We start from the raw sequence: 25164 nt of genomic DNA on the forward strand, positions 1-25164 counted from the left end.
TCCCTCCAGTCCTTCTCTGTCCCGTCATGCACCACGCCTGGCCCCATTCCACTGCCCCTTTCCTCCCCAAGCCCAGAGCGAGGTTCTGCCAAGAAACCTCCAGCCTAGCACCAAGCCCCGCCCCACGGCACGAGAAGCCCCGCCTCCTCCCTCCGCGAGCCACCGCCTCCTTCCGCCTTTGCTATCCCCCCAGACCCCCACCCTCCTCCGCCCTGATTGGTCACAGGTGACGGCTTTTCAGCGCTTCCTTTCCTTTCATTGGCCCCACGGCCTTGCCAGTCAGCCCCAGCGTCCCCGCCTCTGATTGGCGGTGCGGGCGGGCTGGCCTGTCAGGCAGTAACGGAGTGGCTGGGGGGGGGGGAACATCTGGCTGCCGCAGCCCGGGCCCGTCTGTGCGGCCGCCCTCGCCGTGCGCGCGTGCGCTCCGCCCCCCCCCCCCTCCCTTTCCCTCCCCCCTCCGGCCCCCCTCCCCCCGCGCGCCCGGCCGGCCGGCTCCGGGCTGCGCTGTCTCTGCCCGCCGGGTGCCATGGGGAGCCGCTGAGCCCGGGGCCCGCTTCGCGCCGCTCCTCAGCTAGCAGCGGGGCGGGGGGGTGGGGTGGGGAGGGGGGGCAGGAGCCCGAAGCCGCAAGTGAGTGCGAAGAAGGAGCCCGGGGCGGCGGCGGGGACTCGGGGCCGCTGCGGAGTGTGAGTGAGGCGCCCCCCACCCCCAGCGACCGTCGCGAGCGCAGCAGGTTGACGGTTGGGAGGGGGGAGGGGCGGGCGCCCCCTGGCGGGGGGGAGGGGTGGGGCACAGCCTTGTTCGGGGGGGGAATGTTGCCCCCCCCGGGGGCGTTGCGGGGGGGGGAGGGGAGCGTTCTTCCCCCCTGCGTTCGGTGTTGGGTGGGGGGGAGGGGCTGGTGTCCACCCCGCCGGGGAAGGTGGCCGCCAAGGCAGGGCAGCAGCCGCAGCCCGGAGGGGGTGTCCTTGCTTCTTGGTTTTCTTTTCTTTTAATCCCCCCCCCCGAAAGTTTGTAGGGGGGGCAGAACGAGAGCGAGAGGGAGAGACTTTGAAGTATTTTGTTTATACTAACAGAAGAGAAAAGTTCTCCTAAGAAAAAGCTGGTGGCAGGAGTGTAGAGGAGTAGCATATGGCATTAAAAGGAGCACAGCTGGAGGTAGCATTTCCATCTGAACATGATGTCAGAGCAGCTGACAGCCTGCCATCCCTCAGCCTTTTATTCTAACACACAGACAGGGAGTTAGTGTGTGCAGATCTGTGTGTGGAGAAGGTATCTCATTCCTCTCTAACATCATCTCCACTTTGCATCTGTCTCTCTTAGTCTGCTTTTTTTCCACCGATCTAACAGACCTGGAGCCAGCAAGACTCAGAGGAAAGGACTTAATCAGGTTTATGTGTACTAAAGGTAGGAGTAGCCCTAGATTAGAGGCAGCCGTATTTCTCTTTCAGTGTGGTGTTTATTTAATTTTCAGGGAGGAGGGGACGGGGGCAGAAAAAAAATCACATTACTTTTCTAACCAAGTTTAATATATTGGAATTGAGTATTAAGTGGATAAGTGTCCTCACGGCAGGCTGAGGCTGCAGCTCGGAAGGATCTGTTCTTGTGCGTGTCATCAGAAGTAACTTTAATAGATATTCTCACAATTTCTCATTTTTGGGAGCATTGAGTAAGTTCTTTCTTCCTTTCTGAGAGCCAAAATGGAAAGCTTTTCATCTGCAGACCTGATTGCTGATAGTTTTGGTTTCTGTTTTGGATTGCTTCTTCAAGATGAAGTGTTTTCAGATGAAACAGGCAAAGAGATATTTAAAGATCATCGAAGCTAAAACGTTTGTTGTGAATTCCACCATTAAACTTCATGGTCAAAGATTTAGCAACCCAGAGCTACAGGAGCAGACAGCTGTAGGGCTTCGGAAAGATAGAAATCAGTTACATGTTCAAAACTTTTGTACCCAGGAGACTAACCTGACTGGTTTCCTCTTTTCTTTCTTGTATATGCATTTAAGATCTTTTATTTCAGTGTAACAATAATTATTTGAGGGAGTTTTTGTGTTTGCGACCAATTTAGAACTTGTAGATTTGAGCTGCCTGAATTGGCCAGACAGCTGTAATCGCACTCCTCTATTCTTAATCTCTTTATCTGGGCAGCAGCTGCCATATGGCCACAGTCAGCTGGATCAGATGTTTATAAGCTTCCTTCTTCGTCCCTCTCTGTCCTTTCAGCCTCCTAATTTGATCACAGCTACCTTGTGAGCTGCCCTCCAATCTTTATTTTTAGCCCTCTTAAGGATTAGGATTGATGTTGGCTGTGGGGCACTTAAAGTGATTGTATTGTAAATCTTCATGCTTTATTCTAGCAATGGTATTTTGCAGAACATATTTGGGGTTGGATTGTAAATGTTAGTGCATCTTGGATTGTGAGGGACAGTTATTTTTCAGCACTGTATGTCAACCTGTGGATGGATAGTTTGTGTTTTAAGTGGTTTAGTAAAACTTGCTTTTAGTCACTGGAAAGTCGAAATAAATTTGTCATTTTTAAAATAAATTTTACTTTTTAGTTGAGCTTTGACTTTTACACTTCCTTGTGCTTTTCTCCCCCACCCCCCTTAAGGAAGGTGGTGAGTAAGAAAATAATACCCATGTAAGAGTAGCACAGAACAATTAAAAAATGTGTGTATAGCCATACACACAGTATGCTTCTGAAACACTTTCTTTCACTTTGGTACTATAAACTGTGGAGAAAAAGCCTCTCTCTCTGTAGGGAAAGGTTTCTTGTGTAATGCATACATTTGTTTTTAGGCTAAAGCTTTCTTCAGAAGCTTCTAAATATTTAATATAAAGTGTTCTGCTATTGTATTGCATGGCGGAAGTTAAAACTTAGAAGTATACCTACAGAACTGTGGCAGTCAGTTTGCTATTCTTTTATTACATTTCTGAAATTCTTGATTTTTGCTGTCTAATTTGTTCCCTCCTTATGTATTTAGGTTCCCTTGTATATGTTATACCTGCAGATTTTAAGGTATTAACATCTGTCTTCATGCTGTAAGCCTTATTGCGGTAACAATTTGGCTTTATAAAGACATTGCTATTAGTTTTCAAAATATATTTAATACTTTATTTTATTATTTGCAAAGATCATATAACTTTTAAATCTGTAGTATATTATTTAGTCTATTTTAAATTTGCTCTTTAGGTAAACAGTGTATGGAGAGTTACTTAGAAAAAAGGGTAGCTGAACAGACTTGGGGAACAAATGATAGTTTTAATTCAGTTTGTGCTGCACTTATCTTTTATCAGAATCTCCAGTTTTTCACTTGAAGTTAGTTATACCTTAAGTGGCTTTTTGAGGGAGGTGGAGATAATACTCATGCAAGTGAATGATTTTAGTGTAGATACTGCTTGATTAAAATCCAGGAAATGAAATAATAGTTTCTTGAACATCATAATATATGCATGTGGTTTTGTAATATTTCTACTCATGTTTAATTTTTTTTTTAATTGTTGCTTATAGGTTATGAAGACAGTATGGAGTTTCCTGACCACAGCAGACATTTGCTACAGTGTCTGAGTGAGCAGAGGCATCAGGGTTTTCTTTGTGACTGCACTGTTCTGGTAGGAGATGCCCAGTTCCGAGCGCACAGAGCTGTACTGGCTTCATGCAGCATGTATTTCCACCTCTTTTACAAGGACCAGCTGGACAAAAGGGACATTGTTCATCTGAACAGCGACATTGTTACAGCCCCAGCTTTTGCTCTCCTGCTTGAATTCATGTATGAAGGGAAACTCCAGTTCAAAGACTTGCCCATTGAAGACGTGCTAGCAGCTGCCAGTTATCTCCACATGTATGATATTGTCAAAGTCTGCAAAAAGAAGCTGAAAGAGAAAGCCACCACGGAGGCAGACAGTACAAAAAAGGAAGAAGATGCCTCAAGTTGTTCGGACAAAGTGGAGAGCCTCTCCGATGGCAGCAGCCACATGGCAGGAGACTTACCCAGTGATGAAGATGAAGGGGAAGATGAAAAATTGAACATCCTGCCTAGCAAAAGGGACTTGGCAGCTGAGCCTGGGAACATGTGGATGAGATTGCCCTCAGACTCAGCAGGCATTCCCCAGACTGGCGGAGAGGCAGAGACGCACGCAACAGCAGCTGGAAAAACAGTAGCCAGCCCCTGCAGCTCAACAGAGTCTTTGTCCCAGAGGTCTGTCACCTCCGTGAGGGATTCAGCAGATGTTGACTGTGTGCTGGACCTGTCTGTCAAGTCCAGCCTTTCAGGAGTTGAAAATCTGAACAGTTCTTATTTCTCTTCACAGGACATGCTTAGAAACAGCCTGGTTCAGGTGAAGGTGGAGAAAGAGACTTCCTGTGATGAGAGTGATGTTGGCACTAATGACTATGACATGGAACATAGCACTGTGAAGGAAAGTGTGAGCACTAATAACAGGGTACAGTATGAGCCAGCCCATCTGGCTCCTATGAGGGAAGATTCTGTCCTGAGGGAGCTAGATAGAGAGGACAAAGCAAGCGATGATGAAATGATAACTGCAGAAAATGAGAGAGTCCAGGTGGAAGGAAACATGGACAGCAGTTTGCTCCCTTATGTGTCAAACATACTTAGCCCTGCTGGCCAAATTTTCATGTGTCCTCTTTGCAACAAAGTCTTTCCCAGTCCCCACATCCTGCAGATCCATTTAAGCACGCACTTTCGAGAGCAGGACGGGATCCGCAGCAAGCCTGCTACTGATGTCAATGTCCCAACCTGTTCCTTGTGTGGTAAGACTTTTTCTTGCATGTACACCTTGAAACGTCATGAGAGGACTCATTCAGGTGAAAAGCCCTACACTTGCACCCAGTGTGGGAAGAGCTTCCAGTACTCCCACAACCTGAGCCGCCATGCTGTGGTTCACACACGGGAGAAGCCACATGCTTGTAAGTGGTGTGAGCGCAGGTTCACACAGTCTGGAGACCTTTACAGACACATTCGGAAGTTTCACTGTGAGTTAGTGAACTCATTGTCTGTCAAAAGTGAAGCACTGAGCTTACCTACTGTCAGAGACTGGACCTTAGAAGATAGCTCACAAGAACTTTGGAAATAAAAAAAATTTTATATATATAAATAATATATATAGATATATATATATATATATATATATATAAATCTATATAGTCGTGGTACAGTCTAAAAGCAGTCTTGTTTCCTTGAACTGAAAGTTTGGCTATTAGCTTGTTTTTGCACTTTAAGGCAGCATGAACATTTCACTAATTTAGCACTCTGATAAAATGAACTGTAGAAGTAATATGACAAAGTAATAAACTACGGAGTATTTTCCCCCTTCTTGGAATAGAAGCCAGTAAATACTTCACTTAAAAAAAACCTCAAATTGAAGAAAAAGTTGATATGGCTTTATTCCCCCTCAAATCACTGCATTATTTTATGCTCTAGATTTTTAAAAATTATTTTAACAATATGAATGTAGAAATCCCTTCCAGGTTTATCTGTTCCTTTACATTTCTAAAATTGCATGAGTCCTTTCTAGCTGTTGGAAACCTGAATGCTTTTAGACCCAAATGGAAAATTTCTGAAATGCTGAATTATCTATTTTTAAACAAGCAGTTGACTTAAAACTTATTATGGCAACTTCTGGATTTCTGACAGTTCCCACTGGAGAAAAAAAAAAAAAACCCTGAAAGTACACTGGGATCACTGGGACTCTTGTCTTATGTGAAGGTTTGCTTGGGATGAAAAAGGATATCGCAGCTTCAGCAGTGATGAACTGTGTGTTTAAAAATGTGAATTACTGTTATTGTATACTGTAATTGATTACATGGGCTGGGGAGGGTGTCAGAGAACTTGGCAGGTTGTGTTGATGCTCTTAGTTGAGTCTTGAAAAGTAAATATTAACGCTACAGAAATGCATGAGTTTCAGTATATTTTTGTCTTTGTTTGCATTGTATAACTTTAATGAGTGAGTTTTAAAATTATTTAATTTCTTTAGGAAAAGCACCATTGAAAATACTGGTGTTTAAGAAGAACATAAATGCACTGTTTTATTTTATATAATTTAAATTTACTTTCCCACTGTCTTTAAGTTGAATAAAACTTAAGCTACAAGTTGATGATTTAGCTACGTAACAAGGAAGATATTAATGTTTACAAACAGGCTTAAAGATTTGCATGTGCAGTGTGCATTTATTAAAAGAAACCTAATTGCACAAAACCCATGCCAGCTCAAACTTTAGGTGCATACATTTACCCAGATGAGCATTTTTAGAATTCCTGCTGCACAAATTAACAATAGGTCATTCTTTTTTTTTTCCCCCCTTGAAAAGATTCTATGGACTGAAAAAGCCCCAGGCTGAGAAGACTGGAAAGCCTTGATTGACATGGGGAAAGGGGGGAGGGTAAAGGACTATGTGTAACCAAGCAGCAGAGACTGCAGCCTGACGTGTGGTTTTAATGACCAACACACAGGTCAAAAGCATTTTGCACAGTGTTTGTTTTCCTGTCTTGCACTTACAAATAAGGTCTATGGGAGTAGCATGGAAAACGTTTGCTGTTTTTCCTTTTTTTTCTGCTTTTGTTTAAAATTTGATCGCCTTAACTACTGTAAACATAGCCTATTTTTGTGCTTAAGATACTGAATGGAAAACTCCATTGTGTATTGCTGGACTGTTTTGGAAATATTTGGTCAAATGTGTGTTAATTTGGCTGTAATGGCATTTTAAAACAAAAAAAGCTGTGAAAATGGCCTTGGAGCATTATCTTTAGTTACTTGAATAGATTCTAGGTTTTAAAAATACATTCTTTTATTTCTTTAGAAAAGACAATCATTGTCTGAGAAAAAAATGGACTTTCTCTTGGATTTTTGTGGTCCTTGTGAGTGATTTGCTTTTTTTCTTTTATTAGTTTCACATTCTTCTTTTGTTCTAAAACTTAGACTGACATCTAGCTTTGACAATCATAGTATGTTTTATTTTCCTGAGGGGGGAATAACTTATAATGCTGTTTAGTTTTGTACTATTGGTGTGTTGGTGAATTTTTAAACTGTGTGCTAACTGCAATAAATTATATGAACTGAGAAATCAATTCCCTTGTCTCTCTTCCCTCTTTTAAATTATAGTTCTGGAGTATTTTTTATAATGTGTAACTTTATTACTTTTGTACAGACTTCTATTGCTGACTGTGTATGGAATATGTTTTAAGTATGCTTTTAAGCACTTTGTTGCTAACATGCATATATTTACATCTCTCATTTAACATTTAAAAAAAATTAAATGCTTGTGTTTTGAAAGCATTTCTGTGTGTGTAGCTCTTATCATTCTGTAGAGGGCAAATTTTGTTTTCACGTTTGCACTGAAACAATCTATTAAATTCTTTGGGTTCTAACTTTTCATAACACTTTACAGACATCTCTGAAGGCATAAAACACTATTCCTATGCTTAATTTTACCCTTAATTGATCCATCAGACTTGTTCTTTTGTATTCAGTTTCTAGTAGGAAATTAGGGCGGAAGGGAACAACTTAATTTGAAGTACTGTTTGAATAATGACTGGCATTCTAGGCAATAGAATTAGCAGGCAGTCAAAATGTCCTGTGTTCCAAAATACCGGCTACACTCCAACCAACTCTGGGTTACAGAAAGAAAATAAGAATCGTTCATCACTTGTGCGTGAAATTCCCTCACCTTTTCAGACTCTGTTGTATTATTAATAAAAATATGCTTGGTGACACTTCTGAAGCAGATTCTTGAAACAGGGTGGTCCTGAAATTCATTTTCAAAGCTGTCATACCTTGCTAGTAATGGAATTAACTTTGTAAAACCTAATGAGAATATGAAAGGTGGAACAGAATTAAGAATCTGGATCAGAGACAGTGCTATGAATGTGAGAAAAATCTTACAAATCAAGTGTGTCATTAGCATTGTCAACTGAACTTGTACAAGTTCCATGTAGAATAAGTGAGTCTTATTCCTTAGCATTATACTGAAATATGTGATGGATAAATGTCCAAACTATACAAGTCTCTGACTCCAAAATAACTTGCACTGAATTATAAGGATGTTTCACTGTCATTTGCATAACATTCTTTACAAGTTCTATCTCAAGTGTTACTGTTCTTTATAGTTAATGTCTTTTAAACTAAGTTAAGTATTTAAAAGTTGCTTCCTGGTAATGTTTTATTGTGAAGTTTTAGAGATGTAAATCGCCAGTACAAAGTGCCCTTAACAGCAAGCACTTATGGTGATTATAATGTTTAAATGGCAGGTTATTAATACTTGGTTAACCAATACAAAAGATCTACAGAATAGAGAGAAAATACAACTATCAGTTACATTTCTTTCAAATCTTTATAACTGACTAGCCTCAATGACATTTTGGGAGGAATGCCATATTCAAAAGGGCAACAAGACTTTAAGAATAGAATATTTGCAAAATTAACAATACTTCTAAATAACTGGAATGAATATTTTGTCCAATATGCTACTAGGCATAGCTACAACCCAAAAAAATGGATGATTTTTGTCTTCAGTGCACTGAGCTATTTGGCATGTATAAATATGCAGTGCTTAATTATGGCTACCGAACTACCTCTTCATGAAAAGAAGAAGCAAGTATAGTTGAATATTGTATCTGTTCATATGGTATAATACACTAAGTAGCTTGTAACACTTTTTAATGTGGTCCCTAGATAATTAAGCTTGAAAGAACCTATACCGGTTTGGTTTGGGGGAGTTGTAGTAACAGCAAACTAAATATGTTCATTCATATGGCGCTTATGGTTTGTTGCAGGTAGCGAGAACAAAATTTCTCAATATTACAGTAGTCTTATGGGTTCAGTAAACACTTTCTGATAAATGGTTGTAATTGGCCTTGAAACCACTAATTTAAAAACCACACTCGAAGTGTATTGCATCATTAAATTTTTAAACCCATTCCAGTTATGGTAAATTGGCTCTTTAATATTCTCAAATTATTAACCTCTGCTGAAAGTTTCGGGCATCAGTAATAATGAGACTAACTGTTAATATGACACTTGCCAAAATTTTGAATATCTATTTATGAAAATATATTATTTTTACAGGCCTTTTGTTTAATGTGAAATTAATTTAACCTGAAACACGAACATTTAAAGTTCAAATAACTGAAGTCAAAATATAACTTGTCTTTCAGCAAAGCAAAGGAATCTGCCTGCCTTATCCCATGTTAGCATATATAGTGAGGACAAGGAGAATATTTCTTACAGTTCTGCTGAATGATGCAAGACAACATATCTTTTTTTCAAAAAAATCTTGAGTTCATCTTTTAAACTGTAATTTAAAATAAAGAATTCATTTATTTGCTTAGAGGCTGGTCTTCCTTCTAGCACACTTGCACTTGTTCACCTGTTCAGAAAGCATGTTGAAGTTTTCTTTTCCTGCTGACTTACACTGTCTGACCTACTTGGAGGCTAATTGATAAAGTGGTGCATCAGAACTGTTGCATTAAGAATATTTTGTAATTGCGACTCTCGACTTCCTATAACAATCATACAAAACAATCTAACCTTCTAATGGACTTGTTAGATTGCTGTATCATAGACTTCATTATTCAAGTTATCTAGAATACTTTGTAAAATGTAATCATGAATCCTGATATGTGGAATACTTTTGTACTGTTAATATATAGTATTGCAAACATTTGAATAATATAATTAAGGATTTCCTTTAACCAATTTAGAGTTCCAGCTTGAGTCCTCATGGAATGTAAATTGCCCATGCGATCTTAAATACAATTCAAGCCTGTAAAACTGCACCAGTGTTGGAAAATTGATATAACGTACATTGCACGCTTGGGGCCATTGCTTATTTCTTATCGGGTATAAGTTTTTAGATTTTCATTCCAGCACTTGGCCATGTAATTCTCTTACTGTGAATGTTTGCTGAAAAACAGGGTTTCCCTAGTAAGTGAGTTTCTGGCATAATGTGTAGGTTTATTCATACAGTAGTTTTGGATCTTTAATTTTTTAAAACAAGTGCAGTCCAGGTTTCCTCTCAATGCCTTAGTTAAGAAATCACTGTTTTGTTTTTTTTTACTGCTCTTCAGTTTTTAATACTGTTTCATGTATAATCAGGTCACTAAATATAGTTAATCCTTTTTAAAGAAAACATTAATATCTGCATAGCATAATTGTGCAGATGTAAATTCCTTTTGGATAAATTCGTTTCGGCAAAGCTAAGGTGATAACGTATTATCTTTTGTTGGCAAATTAAAATATTAGTAAAAAAAAAAAAAAAGGCTGTATGTTTAAAGCCTAGAGCTAGAAGCTCATTCTAGTGTGATAAAATCCAACTAAACCTGTTAAAGGGTCTTACTGATGACAGATTGTGTTTTCAGAAAGATTATCCATTTTGTTATTGTGGAATTTAAAAAGAAGAAAAAGCATTAGTCTTAACTGATTTTGAAATCTAAATATTTTCTTGTACTGATGGCACAAAAGCATGTCCCATGTCTGTCAAACTTTGGGGATGTCCAAAAAATCAAAAAATGATAGGACTGAGACTTACCCGTAAAACACAAAGCAGTGATAAGGCAAATGCTGCCATGGATTTTAGCTATCATAATGATTGCAAGTACTTATAGATATTTCAAATTATATAAATGTTTTTAAAGAGTTGTCTTTCTGCCACACACAGAGTAACATCAGAATTTCCTCAACTGCTTAATTTCTGAATTCCGTGTTGCCAAGTTTAAGGTTTGGTTCTTATTTTAATTTCAGTTGTTCTTCATTGTACGTCAAGTAGTCCGCTAATGGGAAATGTTCTTAAAATACTGCAACATTCATAGTTAATTTTTGTTCTTGATGAGATATTTATAAATATATGTCGCATCAAACACATTTGTCGTGGGACCCAAAGCGTGCTCACTTCTAAAATGTTAACTATAGGTACATAGAATTTGATGTCTCTTCTCTGTTGTTAGCAGAGCTTTTATGGCTGTATCAAACTTTTAGTAATAAAAGTATTTTTAAAGTTTTATAACGTGACCATAAAAATTGCTTTAGGCTGAAATGTAGCATACACATTCCTACCTGGAAGTTGAGTTGAAATTCTGTTTGAGGTCAATGGAAGCTTTTTGAGTAGCAGAATAATATGGTTGGTCCATTTTAAGATATTGTCACGTATAAGAGACTTTATTTCTGACAAAAAAAATTATGCTCTGATGTATACTGTGAGGGGAAGTATTTAAAATATCCCAGGAGAATGTGAATGTGTATGTATTTGTGTAAAATTTTCAGTAATTGAAAATTAAAGTTTTTTGAAACACATACCTTGTGCCCATTTGCAGCAGTCATACTGAAACACTTCTGTAATGCTTACTTGCTGTTTTTACAGACTCGAGTTAATCTGTGTACTAAGAAGGATTTTTATGATATGTACAGTACATGCCAAAATATGGATTTACACAGTACATCTTTAATCATTACAAGCCAGTGCATGAAACCCATGCTTAAATTAATAAAATATCTAGAGGGTAAATTACATGTATATTATTACTTCGAAAGAGAATTAAAAAAAAAAAAGATAAGCAATATGTTACTGCATAGTACTACACTAGATGCATTAAGAATACGTAGGCATATCAAAACAGCTGTGCGTCTCAAGCTATTTGGATGAATTTAAATAAAACTTTCACAACCTTCCTAAAATATATTTTGTTTAATTTTTATTTACAACTATTTTTAAAAGTATAAAACATTCTTAACTTTAAATTTCTGGCTTTTTTTATCAACTTGTCATTCATTTTAGCATTAAACATACTTCTTGTACATTTTGGCTGTGATCCTGAATATGCATTTACAATTTTAAAAATACATTAAATCTATAAATACGATTACATGATAAACCTCTAAGAGGCCCAAGCAAATAAAATGTGATTTACATTTTACTTTTTTTTGCCAGATTTACGTTTAACTTTTTTTAATGCTCTCTTAAAATTCACTTTAAATTAATTTTGGAAATGCATACTGATATAAAATGTGTAGTTCAAATCTGTAGGAAATATGATTTTTTTTTATGTTGGGAGTAGTTACTGTGACTTTAAGTTTTTTACCAAGTTCCTTCCATTTCAGTTCTAAAAAATGTGACCTAGTTGGCATTGTGTATCCAGAATGTTATTTTGATTCCTAGATGATTTTCAGGAATCGCAAAACACAAAAAATTTTGAAAGTACTATAAACATTTATATACAGATGACTAACCCAAATTTGAGAACAAGATGTAGTATCAGGAGGGAAGTTTTAATTTGATGAGTGTGTCCTCTTTAAATGCTGCATAACTCATTCCAGATTGTCTTAAGGGTCTTTTATGCTAGTAGTACTAAAAAGAAAAGATTAATCTCTCTATAGAAAAATAATAGTGTTTATAGAAACGATGTTTATAAGCTAGATAGGCTTCAACCATTCCCTACCACCCTGCCTGTTTTTTTTAATAATGTGATTAAAAAAAAATAAAATTATAAATTTTGCTTATTCTCCCTTATTTCAAAGAATGAAAAGTTCTTTTAAAAGAAAAAAGATTACCAAAATTGCATCAAACTATATTTTGCTTATGAAATACATTCTGTGAGTTTTATTATTTCCTATTCTTAGCCCAAATTTTGTGTCGCAAAATGGATGGATCTTAGACATATCTGTAGGTAGGCATGTAATTTAAAATGGTAGTAAATTTGGGGGAATTAAACATTTTTTTCTGTGTACCAAAAGGCTCATTTTAAATATGCATATCTTTTTTTAGTGTATATCATGACATTTTGGAGGACAGGGTAAGATATTACTATGAAGTGTAGAAAATAATGTGCAACTACATTCATGTTTCATCCTAATATTTGTTTTATTTAGTGATGGTTCAACACAAGTAGTGGGGGGGGGGGAGGGAGTGTGTGTGTGTGTGTGTGTGTGTGTATGCGTAAACTGAAAGACTCATCAAGACACATCACTTTATCAGTATGCATTCAAAAGGTGACTTGCAGTGAAAATATTTTAATCGGAAAAAGGACAGCAGGTTTGTCTGTCATAGAATGATTTAAAATGACTGAAGTGCTGTACAGAAACAATTCTGGTAATATTCCAATAATGTACAGTGGTTCAGAAGTTAAATTAAAATAACTATAGTTTTTGATTCCCAACAATGGACATGTGAATGTCTCCTAACCTCTACAAATTCCAGCACTTACAAACGCTCACTAATAGTATTTATTTATTGTTTTTAAAATGTTCTGGACTGATTGTTCAACTAAAGCCTAGCACGGTGATGCCCTGGGCTACAGCTTCTAGATATTACAGTAATAGAATAATATGTAATACGTTTCTAATAATACAGAAATTAAGGGCCTGATCCTGCAACTATTTGCTCGTGGAGACTGGGAGTATGGGAATCAAAGAGGTTTGGATTTGGGGCCTACTTGTCTTTACCTGCACATGTGCAACTATCAAGACCAGCAGTAAAAATGCCTCCTGCTTTCCTCACGTCAGTCATTTTTCAGTAAGATCCGCATTCTACAGACTCCCTCGCTGTGGTACAATTCCACTTAATACAATTTTACCCTCACTCTGAGTTTTGTCATACAAGCATTCATGGATGAGCAGATATCTTACGTCCCAGGAAGTCATTTCTTCATGACGTTTTAAAGTCACTTGTCTAGCCACAGCTAGTTGTTAATCCGAGCATAAATATCTGATGCCAGAATGATGCCTGATGCCAAGGTGATTTTCAAAGACCTCACTTAACGTGCACATTGTAGGTAACATTAAAACTCACTAAAACTTTGCATTCCAGCTGCCCCTGCTTTGATGGAAAGGGGTAGAAAAAGAGCATTTGTAAGTAAAGGCCCAATATTAAAATTAAGGGACAAGTACATTTTTTTAATTTTAAAAGAAATCCAGAAAAATGAAGAGCAATTATTTTGAAAGAAATCACATTTTGAAATGCAGGGGGAAAATGTGTCAGTTACCGAAATGAAAGTAGGAAAGGAAAATGAATAATAGTTTTCTTTATGCAACATTTTGAACCTAACTTCATACAAAAGCCTTGGATGGGAGGGTTGTTTTGTTTTCTTTTGTTTTTTTGCTAGATATTTTTGGCAGTGTTTAGGAAGGAAATGGATTTGAAAAAATAACTTTCTAGTTTGGTGGGGGGTTGTTTTTCTTTTTAAAGTGCCACATAGCGTACTGCTCTGAATAGCAGCACCTCGCCTGCCTTTTTCCTTGGAGTATTATTAAGCGCTTATCATTGATTTCAGAGAATTCTTACGGACGGATGGTAAGCATCATTATATGCATTGTACAATGAAGAAATTCTGAGGTACAGGGGAAGCCTCTTCTCCAAAGTCCCACCTGGAACCTAGGGAAAGAGCCAACTCCTAGTTTGCACCTTGTCATCTTGCCTGTAGCAACAGCAGCAGCAGCAGTGATCCAATGGCTAACAATGCTCAAAACGGATACACCACTTTAAAAGAGGATGGATAAAACTGGAGCTAAAGCCTGGTTTGTCCTAGGGCTAGGAAAAGGCAATTTTGATATGCCCAAATCTCACAACATTTGTTCTGTGCTTCCTCTCCAGCAATCAAAACTTTTAGATACTGTGTTGAGCGCAGGCCTTTGTATTTGGTTCTAGGCACTTTGTTGGTGTGAGGTGAACACGTGCTTTAAGAATTACTTTTGGGTCATGGAAAATAACTTGCGAGTCAGCTGGATAGCTTCAGAAGTACGTCTTCCAAATAAGGCTAGGGTTCCTACAGCTATGCATGCCAGGCTCCTGGGCAGGGTTTTTCAAGGCATTTATTTGCCTCCATTAGGAGCTGGGTGTTTAACAAGCATTTTTGAAGCCTCTCCCCAGGTGCTGATCTGAATCATTGAGTACCTAAATACATTTTCAGAAGTTAGTTTTCTGGGCCTGCTTTTATAATTTCAAAGGTGAAGAAAGGGCAAAACTCTCAAATTTGACATACCTCCATTTTGTGGTAAATTAATGTGTACATTGTGTTATCCTTTACCAAGAGGCTTTCTTTTTTGCCTTACAGAAAACCAAACGGGGACCAAAAACCATCCACTACAATGATTATAAAAGACCATATCTCCTGTAGATACCAAGATGGGGAAGATTTATTAGAAAGGGCTATAAAAAATTGCAGTGATATTCCCAGGTCTTTTCCCAATTGAGCTTAAAGCTTGCATCTTCTGCTTACATTCAACTGGGTATCCCAGCTGTGTATTAATTAGTTTTCCCTTTTTTAACACATTGTAAATAAAGTGTATATAGTTGTAAAGTGTCTGGTGATCAAAGGTCCAGGGACACTAGGGGCCTTCCTCCAGGAGGGCAGATGGTTCCAGGCTGTGGGCACCTCCAGGGATCCAGAGTTGGGTTGTGGCTTTGTGGGCAGCCCTGCAGCCAAGGTTACACTTGTGTATCTATTGATATGGTGGGACTGTAGTCTTTTTTAGTATTTTTTTCCTTCTACACGGTAGTAGTACATTGTGTATTTTGACTGTCCTAATTACTTTAGTCTTCTCAAACCACACCCATTTTCTGCACAGGACCATTTTCTATGCATATCTTACTACACGAGGAGGCCACGGAGGAGATTTTAGATCGTTTGGAGCACAAGGCACGAGAGCATGAGGCCCTGCACTCAGCAAACATCTTGCTCACATAGCCTATGAGAAAATATTCAAAAAAGGAGAATGTGGGGTGCTGACATCATACAAGCCACGTAGAATATTGACCCAATTCAAAGATGTACTGGGGGAAGGGCATGTAAAAATTTAAGATTACAACCAAAGCTTTACAAATATTTATGTGCAGACCTGTAGCTGGAAGTAAGTAAAAACTAAGACCATGCACCCTCCAGAACCTCAAAGGTAGGTGAGGGTGGGACTTGGTTGCATGGACTGGTAGAATAAAGGATAGTAGCTCCTGTAAGGGTCCCCTTTCCATACATCTTGAGTAGAGAACGTGTTAAAGGATAAAGGGGATGACAGTGCCTGCTAGGAGGAGGAAAGAGAGGTGGCAGTTGGTGTCTCAGATAAATCACTACCCCTGTGCAACTTGCGGTATATAAAACTGTCCTTCCAGTCTGAGCCCCCTCTCATCGCAAACCCTTTATTTGGCCAGGCCCAGCCACTTGCATGGTAGCTACAGCACCCCAGCAACACCAGTTAAACCTAGAGCTGTTCGTCCAGGTAGCCGCTCAGGTGGTGCCCACCTTCCCTTGCCCAGGCATGACTTTCCCAATCCCCATGGCCAGTGGGACTTTTAAAGCAGCCACCACCCTTTATTTTTCTGTGTTAGTCCACACAAAGCCCTCGCCACTGCTTTTGATAGAGAGGTTTGCATTGTCCTAGATGCACAGAAAGACATGAAGCATGTGACTTAAGAGAGACACAACGTTATTGCCTTGACTTACCTGGGAACTAAGCAGCAATGGCTTGTGCAATAAAGGTCACTCTAATTCAGGGGTGGGCAATTATTTTGGGTGGAGAGCCGCTTACTGAGTTTTGCCAAGCCATCAAGGGCCGCATGACAGGCAGCCAGGGGCAGATAAATACTAATTTTCTACATTTTTAGGGGCCCCATGGGTTAGATAGAATGACCTGGTAGGCCACATCTGGCCCGTGGGCTGCATTTTGCCCACCCCTGCTCTAATTGTTCCTAGCTATCGGAGGGCTGTAGTCACCCCCCCCCCCATCCCGCAACTTTGCATACTTACTCCTTCATATGAGGTATATAGGACTGGGAAAAGGGGACATCACCTTACTGTGTGAGATACTTGGAGCCCAAAGTCCATTCCCAAGATACTTGAGATGTCTTCTCCTAAATGCCTTTCCAGTTTGGTGGGGCCAGTACCTACCCTAGGGCGCATGCAGATGAAACGGGGGCCCTAAATTGAAGTGGTGGGTTTTAAAAAACACATCTTCAATTTAGGGCTGATTAAAACCTCATCTTGTGCACACACCCTGCTGACTTACCTGCCTCTCTGGCAGGGAAGGGATGGCAAGCTGCCAGCAGGTGGAGCGCTCCCTGGGCTACAGGGTAGGGGAGGGGGATGGTGCTTCCCTCCACGGCAGCAGCCCCCCCGCCCCAGGCTGCAGCTGTAGGGCAGAGGTGCTGCTCACCTAGTCATCTAAGGCGCATTACGCCACCGAATTTCCTACAGCAGCTGGAATTAATGTGCAATATGCCGCTGAGGCATGCAAACACTGATACCATTAAAGTGGTGCAAAAGCATTTAAACCGCTTTAAAGTGTTGTGCGCACACACCTCCTGTTTCATCTACACATGGTCCTAGACACTTGCCACAAGGAGGCTCTAGCAATTAGCTTTGTTATTTCATCAGCACCCTGGCAAGCACTAAAGCAGGCAAGGTTCCTAGGAAGGAAAATGTATGTCAAGTGTTTACCATTATGAAATACATAATATAATACAAGTGCGGTTTTACCCAGTGTTGCATAGAGAGCAGCTGGACTCCCTGCTGAACTACTTTTCCATGATGTGACACAGGCTCCACTCTTGGGGAGGGGAAGCAGTGCATTTTGGGAGATATAGTCCAGCTGAGCAGCCAGACCTATTAAGGAGAATGGGAACACAAGGTACCATAACTGCATTTCATATTCAAAGTAGCTATTTTCAACCAGGTGTCTGATTTTTTTTAAGTGCCAAAACAAGACATTTTTACCAAAAAAAAGAAGAAGAAGAAGAAAATATGTAATTGAAAACTCTCTTCTGTCAAAACAGTTTCAACAAAAAATTTCAATCAGTCCTATTGAAAACTTAAGTAACTCCTTGGCCTTCTTCCTTATGTAAGTTTTCCTCCTTTTTATCGTGTTGTTTTTCACTCTTCATTGCTTCTTTACCTAAGGCCTTGCTTCTGAAAACACGTCAACACAGGAGTAACTGTGCAGGTGAGGAATCCTCTCAATCAACAGGATTACCCAGATGAGTAGATTGATCAGGTGTGTAGGTTTCCAGATCAGGACCTTAGATTATAAACTGTTCAGAGGCAGGAGCATGTCTCTTCCTTTTTTTGTCTGTAAGGTACCTAGAATGTATTTAAGCAATGTTAAATAATGGTCTTCGAATGCTTTTAGACCCTGCCATCCATCTTCTTCGGGTCTTTGTACATATTTCTGTGAGACAACCAACTTCACAAAAACATCAGAACCGTGATCTATTTTTTTCCTCTCTCCTTTGTGGCTTAATGGATGACTCAACCTTCTTTTGTGACTGGATAGCTTTAATTTGTAGTTTTTAGGATAGTGATCATTCCTCTCATTATTTTTGGTTAAATATTCTTATTTGTTGATTATTTAATAGTTTGTTTGGATAAAGATTTCAAAAAAAAATCAGCTTGGTGCCATAGACTGAGTCCAAAAGAAATTAACTGCTCCATTGCACATATTGGAGGGGAGAGTTTGCTGAGAGCTCAGTCTTGCTAACAGACTGGCAATCTTATAAAAGGTTTTAAAGATTCCATATAACTGTATCGTGCCTCGGATTTTAATGAACTCTTGCCATTCTATATGATAAGTGATCTGGGTTCTGAGAGGTTGATTGACCCTTTCATTCATTTTTATATTAAATATAATTTTAAGCTGCTTTTTCTTTCCTCTTTATCCACCCCTTTTTTCCCAATATTTTCTCATAGGAAAACAGAAAGAAGAGATCACATCAGATAACTTTGATGCCACTTGAAAAAATCATGAAGTAGGTGTAGCCAAAGGGGTCTGGGAATAACGTAAAACAGTGATAACAGAAGCTTTTAACCAGATGTCAGGTACCTCTATGGAAGGAAATGCTAGTTGTGGGGCAGTGGTGGGGAGAAATTGAAACCAAGACATTTTGAAGATGATTAAATTTAAAGGGGAGAAAAATTGCTGAAGCAAAAGTGTGTAAATAAGTAAATGATCATTCTTCAGTAATAGTTGAATCCACAGTTACGTGCTCTATTTTATAAATGATATGGTGCTGTCCTGTTTTCTGTATTCATTGCTTTACCTGAGTACAGGTTAATTCAGAAATTGAATATTGAATATGCAAAAAAGGTAAAAATGAGTTGTTTTGGGTTGTTTTTTTTAAAAAGACCACTCTTTGAAAAATGAGGAATGGTTACTATTCTGATGCATTAGTTTTCAAGTACTTGCACTTATTAATGGTAAATTTAATGGGCAGATATACAAAACATAGGGTATTATAAGGCATAATGAACCAAGAATGGGGTAATAAAATTACTTTTTTAAAAACTGAAATAAAAAACCCTGTCTGTCTGATTCATGGGATAAAGTTATGTGATGCATCACACCATCCAGTCTGTGTCTGGACCAGTACAGTTTTTTTGTTTTTTTTTGTAAAACATTACTTCTTGGCAAACTAGATATGCAAATGCCAGAATACACTAAAACCACATTTAATTGGACCCACTTGCCAACTTCTTGAACACAGCTTGGATTATTTCACTGGAGGCTGCTTCTGTTAAAAGATGGGGGAGGAGGAAGTGGCATATTGACAAGGCTTCAGAAATTTTTTTTTTCCACTAGAAGTACAATTATGCTATAAGCCAAGTTTGGAAGTATTTTTCTCTGTTTAATAATTATTATTATTAAAGATATTGTAAACATATGCATTTAAGTGGAATGCAATGAGAATACAATCACATCACAAATTTAGCTTTGGATTTATTTTCCTTTTTCTTTCCTTTTGTGTGTAGTGGACTTCCAGAGTAACTGGGACCTGCACGCTAGTGTATAATATAACTTGGAAAGAGGGCATGTTATGTATTGCTTGCGATATAGACTAAGTGAGCTAATAAAAATATTCATTTATTTAGGATAGCTGTGAAACTCTCATCTCTGCCTAGTAGTCAGAGCTATATACACTATATAAAAAGATTAAAATTACAGGACTTAAGGAATTCCCAGAAAATTCAGACATGTATTATGGATGCATGTGTTATGCTATACTGTCTTAAGGTGTTCAATACCTTAATCGCCAGCACATTATTTCTGAAATTAGACCAGTGGTATCTCAAGCTAACTACAAAAAGTTTAATTATGTTGCTAATAGCTCTTTTCTCTGGCATATATGAAGGTGACCATAAATTCCTGCATGACAAACATTTACAAATTGAATGTATTTAATCAGTAAGGCCCGGATTCTCAGAGCTATTTAGGTACCTACCTTTCATTGATTTCAGTGCAAATCAGTTCAAAATACCTTTTGACGATCTAGGCCTAAGCTCTTTGGGGCTTCCTTCATGCGTTTAGATAGCAATTAGGACAGTTAGCCCCTTGGGCCTGATTGCCCATCTCGAGATGCTATTGCAATATAAATAATAGCGTTGTTTTGGCCTTTGTGAGCTCTTGTCCCCAGTGCACGATGACAGGAACGCACTGTGCTTTCATGTTTCTCAATCAGAAGTGCAGTTCCAACCCTGTTGCTTCTCTTGCCCCACTACCTTTTTATTCACAAAGCTTAACGAAAGTATCCTCACTTGATGGGCAGTGACCTTCATGTCATGCGTTAACCCCATGGTTTTCTTGCGTTGTATCTCAAGCTGCTTAGCTGTTGCATAGCTCGCTCTTCTGAGCGTTGTTATTTCTCAGTTTTACTTCTGTTTGTGCTGCTGCTTTATTGTGGTGTTCTGTCCTGCAGAGCAGTGTGCACTGGCATTGGCATGTGACCAGTGGCTGAGTAATAGATTGGAGAGAGAAGAAAGGGGGAAAAAATAACATGTATTTTTCTGCATGCTATGCAGTGCGTTGTCTCAGATTTTTTCCCCTCACTTCTAATTGTCAGTTGCAGTCTTACACTTTCAGAAAGTGTTTCCCTGTTTGATGCCGTCATGTTTTTTTCATCTTTTGAAATTTGCTGCAGCAAGTTGGATGTGTAAAGGTTACTTAAGGACATCAGCCCAGCATTCCTTGAAGCACTGAACATTCAGTCAGTGGGAGACTGAGCCACACCTGTCCTAAATATGTTTCATCATGACTCTCCATCTACTTAAATTGCACTACCCTCTGAGATGCCATAGTCTTAAGCATTGTTTCGCTGTCTACAAGATTATTTTTTTCAGGTGCTTCTATAATAGTGAGTCTGCACTTAGGGTTGAAGTGTCACTTTAGATAATGAGGATCCATTTTAAGGTACTTGGAGCTTTCTGAAAAAAAATCCATTGAACTGTATGTTTTTAAATCTTTATTTATAACCACTCCAAAGCAAACTTTATGGGGAAATTATTATTGTAGAGGCTTGTGAGCGATTGTAGAAAGGATGAATTTTTTCAGCATTAGAAACATTTCTGATCCTTTTGTTTTGCACTTGAGCAGCTTGGATTTAAAATGTGATACTATAGGTAGCAGGGGTTTAGGTTGTAGCCGTGTTGGTCTAAGGACATAGGCAGACTATAGGTAGTCACTTAGTGAACATATGAATTGAGTAAGGTATAACATCTAGGGTCTTGATTCAGCCTACAGAAAACAGAAAGCTTTTCAAAATTCAGATCTGCATATATTTTAAAATCTACAAGTTGTTCAGGTTCAAGGTATTTATATAGTATTTATGCATATACTTTTACCATGTTATCTAAACACCTCACAGTAGGAGAAGTTTTTATCCTTAGACATCATCGCTAGGCCAGGATGTATTATTGGCCCTGTTTTAAAGGGATTTGAAATGCAGAGCGCTAACTGGGACCAGCAACACTTTTGAAGTTTAGATATATTGATTAGGAGTTGGAAAAAAATGTATCCCTCACTGACATAGTCTGGCCAAAGTCATCATTAGACCTAGTTTGGCAAAAATGTCCTGATGGATGATGCTATAGCTCACTTTTCACAGGGAATTTTGCTGGTACCGTCTAAATCTCCAGGAGGAGGATTTGTCTGGTCCAGCAAAACCCCATTCTAGTATAGACCAGAGAAGTTAAATGATTTTTTTCTGAGGTCCTTCAAGCAGGAAGCCTATGGCAAAACAGGAAATTGAACCTTGGTCCTAGTCAAGTGTCCTACATGCTGAACTATACTTCTTTGCTCTATTCTCATCTGTCAATAATTAAAAAATAAAATAAAATACCATAGATCATTTATGTCTTGTCTTCAATCAAAGATGTAGCTTAATGCTACATTATCAGTACAGTACAAATGAGGGAACAAAATCTGCCAGTATCAATAAAAAATAGTTTCTGGAAGTACAGGTAGCATTTGAGAGAGAACTTTCTAGGTTAGGAACTGATCCTGGTCAGCTAATCCTATTACTGTTTTCATCCGTGCCATTTCTATAAGAGTGAACTAAGTTGCAGATCTGGAACTGCCTGTAAGCATAGCTGTTTGATTTGCCATGGCTTGCCCTGAGTGCAGACTTCCTTTCTAGGGAGCCTGTGATCATAAAGTGCATCTTTTTAAGATGGGTATCTTGTGCTAAAGCTACTGAAAATGAATTGGACTAGCTGCATGATCGCATTCCAGTACAGTTTGGTGGGTATTTTGGCCTTCTTGGCGACAAGTGGAGCGTAGAGTCTCTTATTAACACACTTAAAGAGAATGATAGTGAGAATACAGTGACTCTCAAGGGTACTGTATTTATTCGGGTGTTTTTGTTGTTTATGTAGTAACACATATGAAACAAGTCTTCTAGGGGCAAAATAAACAAATTTCAACTTGTGCAAAGGAAAGTATATCAATATTAATATTAAACCCACCTTGTTTGCTAATGAAGTGATTGTGGTTTTTTTCCTGTCAATTGTGAGAATTCAACACAAGTTATGGTAATTTCACTGAATTGTCTCTCATTCACATGCAATCTTTGATAATAAAGTCTGCCAGCAAAATGATATCCTTGGTGACACCCTCAAAGCCCCAGTGTCTTTAGTAGAACTGCACAGGGGTGAATGTGGGCAGAATTTGATCTCAGGGAACAGCTCTCCTTATTCTGCATGATCTAGGACAGAGTCCAGCTCCCTCTCCCAGAGCTGTGTTGGCTTTGCGGGGCTAACAGCAATAAAACTTTTGCCATTAATTGAGCAGATGTGGCTCTGAGCATGCACAAGGAGCAGATGTGTTGAGTCAGATGGGTGCCATTTTTGCTCAGTTAGTTTTCAGAATAGAATCACGCTTTTTATAAAGTAGTGTTCTGAACTGACCTACTTCTACTTGCACTCAGCACCAAATCATCATTACAGTAAGTGGAAGTAAAATAATAATTGGAAGGCCCTGAGTTGCCCTCAGATGCACTATGACAGTACACTGTATCATGCTGTCCTAATGAGCAATTGTCAAAAGTTCTTCTAACTTCATGAGACATTTCCTTAGTGTTTCAGGGATATGACATTCAAGAGGCTAAAAACTATTTTTAAAAAATCTTGAAGTATAACAACTCTCTTGTAGCAGGCATCTTGGAACATGCATCAGCTAGCTTATTTATCAATTTTTAAATGAGCTATGATATAGGTTAATGACAAACTATTTTGGCTTCAACTATTTCAGGGGGACATTAATCACTTGCAAAAAAAATCATAGGTTTCTTTAAGTCTCGGGTTTAAAAAACTCCCTACTAATTTGGGCGCCTTATTTTACTTGCTATTATTCTTTTTGCATCCATGTTACTACCATAGCTGGTCAAAAATACTTGCTGGATCAAAATCTGAGCTAAATTTAGAAAACTGCATGCAATTTCTCTGAGTTAGGCCATTATAGAGAGAGGGTTTCCTGTAATGTTGATTCACATAAATCTGATATATCTAGATTAAACAAGTATTGCACATATGGAAAGACCTCTATCTGATGAGAGATGGGAAGACTAAATTCGTGAAAAAGACAAAGGGCAAAAAAATACATCTAAAATAAAAGATACAGCAAAGATGAATCAGGCATTCATGTTTATTCTGTCATAGACATCAAATTCTATGGAAAGGCTACAGCGTTGATTTATATCTAATGTTGTACAAAAATTACATGAAGAGAATTATGCTTATAGCATATTTAATTTACATGGGGAACTCACTGCTGCATGATATTTAATTTACATGGGGAACTCACTGCCGCATGATATCAATGCATCCAACAGTATAACAAGATTATGAATATGAATATCTAATTGTCTTTTTAATTAGCTCCTGTTCAGTTAGTTAGATAGGATAACAAATAAAAAGGCATATAAATCCTGCTTTAGGAAATGAGCCAATCAATAATTACTGGCAATTAGAAAGGAAATTCCCTGGGGCAGGGTTTTGTGGGTTTTTTTAAAGTGCCCAGTCCTGGATTCTTGTACCTTGCTCTGAAGTATCTGGGACTGGCTCCATTTCCTGAGATAGGATAATGGATTAGATGGTCTTTTGGTTTGGTCTATGTTCCTAGAAAATGGTTATATTCTTTGTCCAGTAACAGTATCCAACATGTCCTTATATGTTTGGAAACAGCCACGTTCAGCTTGGCACACAGGGAATTGGACATACATGCAACTTCTAAAAACTGCAGTGGGAGTGATACAGCTAATCCCATGTACAATGTGGTGAAAAGGAACCCCAGGGAGCAAATGCGCACACAATGACAAATGACTCTGAAACAACCCTTGTGCCCTGGAGGTTGCATTTGGTGTGGCTCAAAAGTGGGCTACAGAAGTACAGTGCCAATTACATGCCGAACAAAGCTGGCATTTAAATCAGTGGCCACTGGACTGCACTTTCCATGTCAGTTTTGGCTGGCATCCCTTCTCAGCTTTGTGACTAATGTCACCTGGCTGACCATGCCGGCAGTACTTTACAACCATTAAAGAAGTTTAGCAGCCAAGATGGATCTCATGCACAAGCTGCTAATTTCTAAGGCTTTTAAACCATACTGCTATAATTCTTCACATTCTTTAGAAGGTTGTTTAAAGATCAATACTCCCACTAGCTAACTGCGACTGAAAATTCAGTCTCGTCTCCTTGCACAGTAGGAGCAGCAGTAGGACAAATGATTTTTCCTGTGGAAAACGTGATGTGGCAACAAAGGCACACGCAGGTATGGAACTGCAGCAAATCTATGGTATGGTCCCTGCATATAATCTATATTCTAATTAAAGCTCTACATAGTATAATCAACCGAAATCTGCTGGCAATCGTGGTCTGGTTTACACACTGTTCAGCAGAGAGGTTTTTCTAGTCTCT

The 25164-nt window shown here is 38.8% G+C and overlaps 1 protein-coding gene across 6 annotated transcripts; it reads left to right on the forward strand.

Annotated features, from left to right (window-relative positions):
• The first annotated feature begins 403 nt into the window (after window positions 1-403).
• On the forward strand, window positions 404-7080 carry ZBTB18 (zinc finger and BTB domain containing 18). Of its 6 annotated transcripts, none has more exons than XM_059716004.1 (3): window positions 404-684; window positions 1319-1402; window positions 3507-7080. In XM_059716004.1, the coding sequence occupies exons 2-3, from the start codon at window positions 1390-1392 to the stop codon at window positions 5087-5089; spliced, it is 1596 nt and encodes a 531-aa protein (XP_059571987.1). In that variant the 5' UTR covers window positions 404-684; window positions 1319-1389; the 3' UTR covers window positions 5090-7080. The 6 variants fall into 6 exon arrangements, with proteins under 6 accessions (XP_059571987.1, XP_059571997.1, XP_059571993.1 ...); XM_059716021.1 differs by lacking the exon at window positions 404-684 and having other exon boundaries at window positions 942-1402; window positions 3507-4194; window positions 4307-4425; XM_059716014.1 differs by lacking the exon at window positions 1319-1402 and having other exon boundaries at window positions 404-731.
• The last annotated feature ends 18084 nt before the right edge of the window (window positions 7081-25164 follow it).

Source organism: Alligator mississippiensis, chromosome 1 (assembly GCF_030867095.1).
Source record: "Alligator mississippiensis isolate rAllMis1 chromosome 1, rAllMis1, whole genome shotgun sequence".
NCBI lineage: Eukaryota > Metazoa > Chordata > Crocodylia > Alligatoridae > Alligator > Alligator mississippiensis.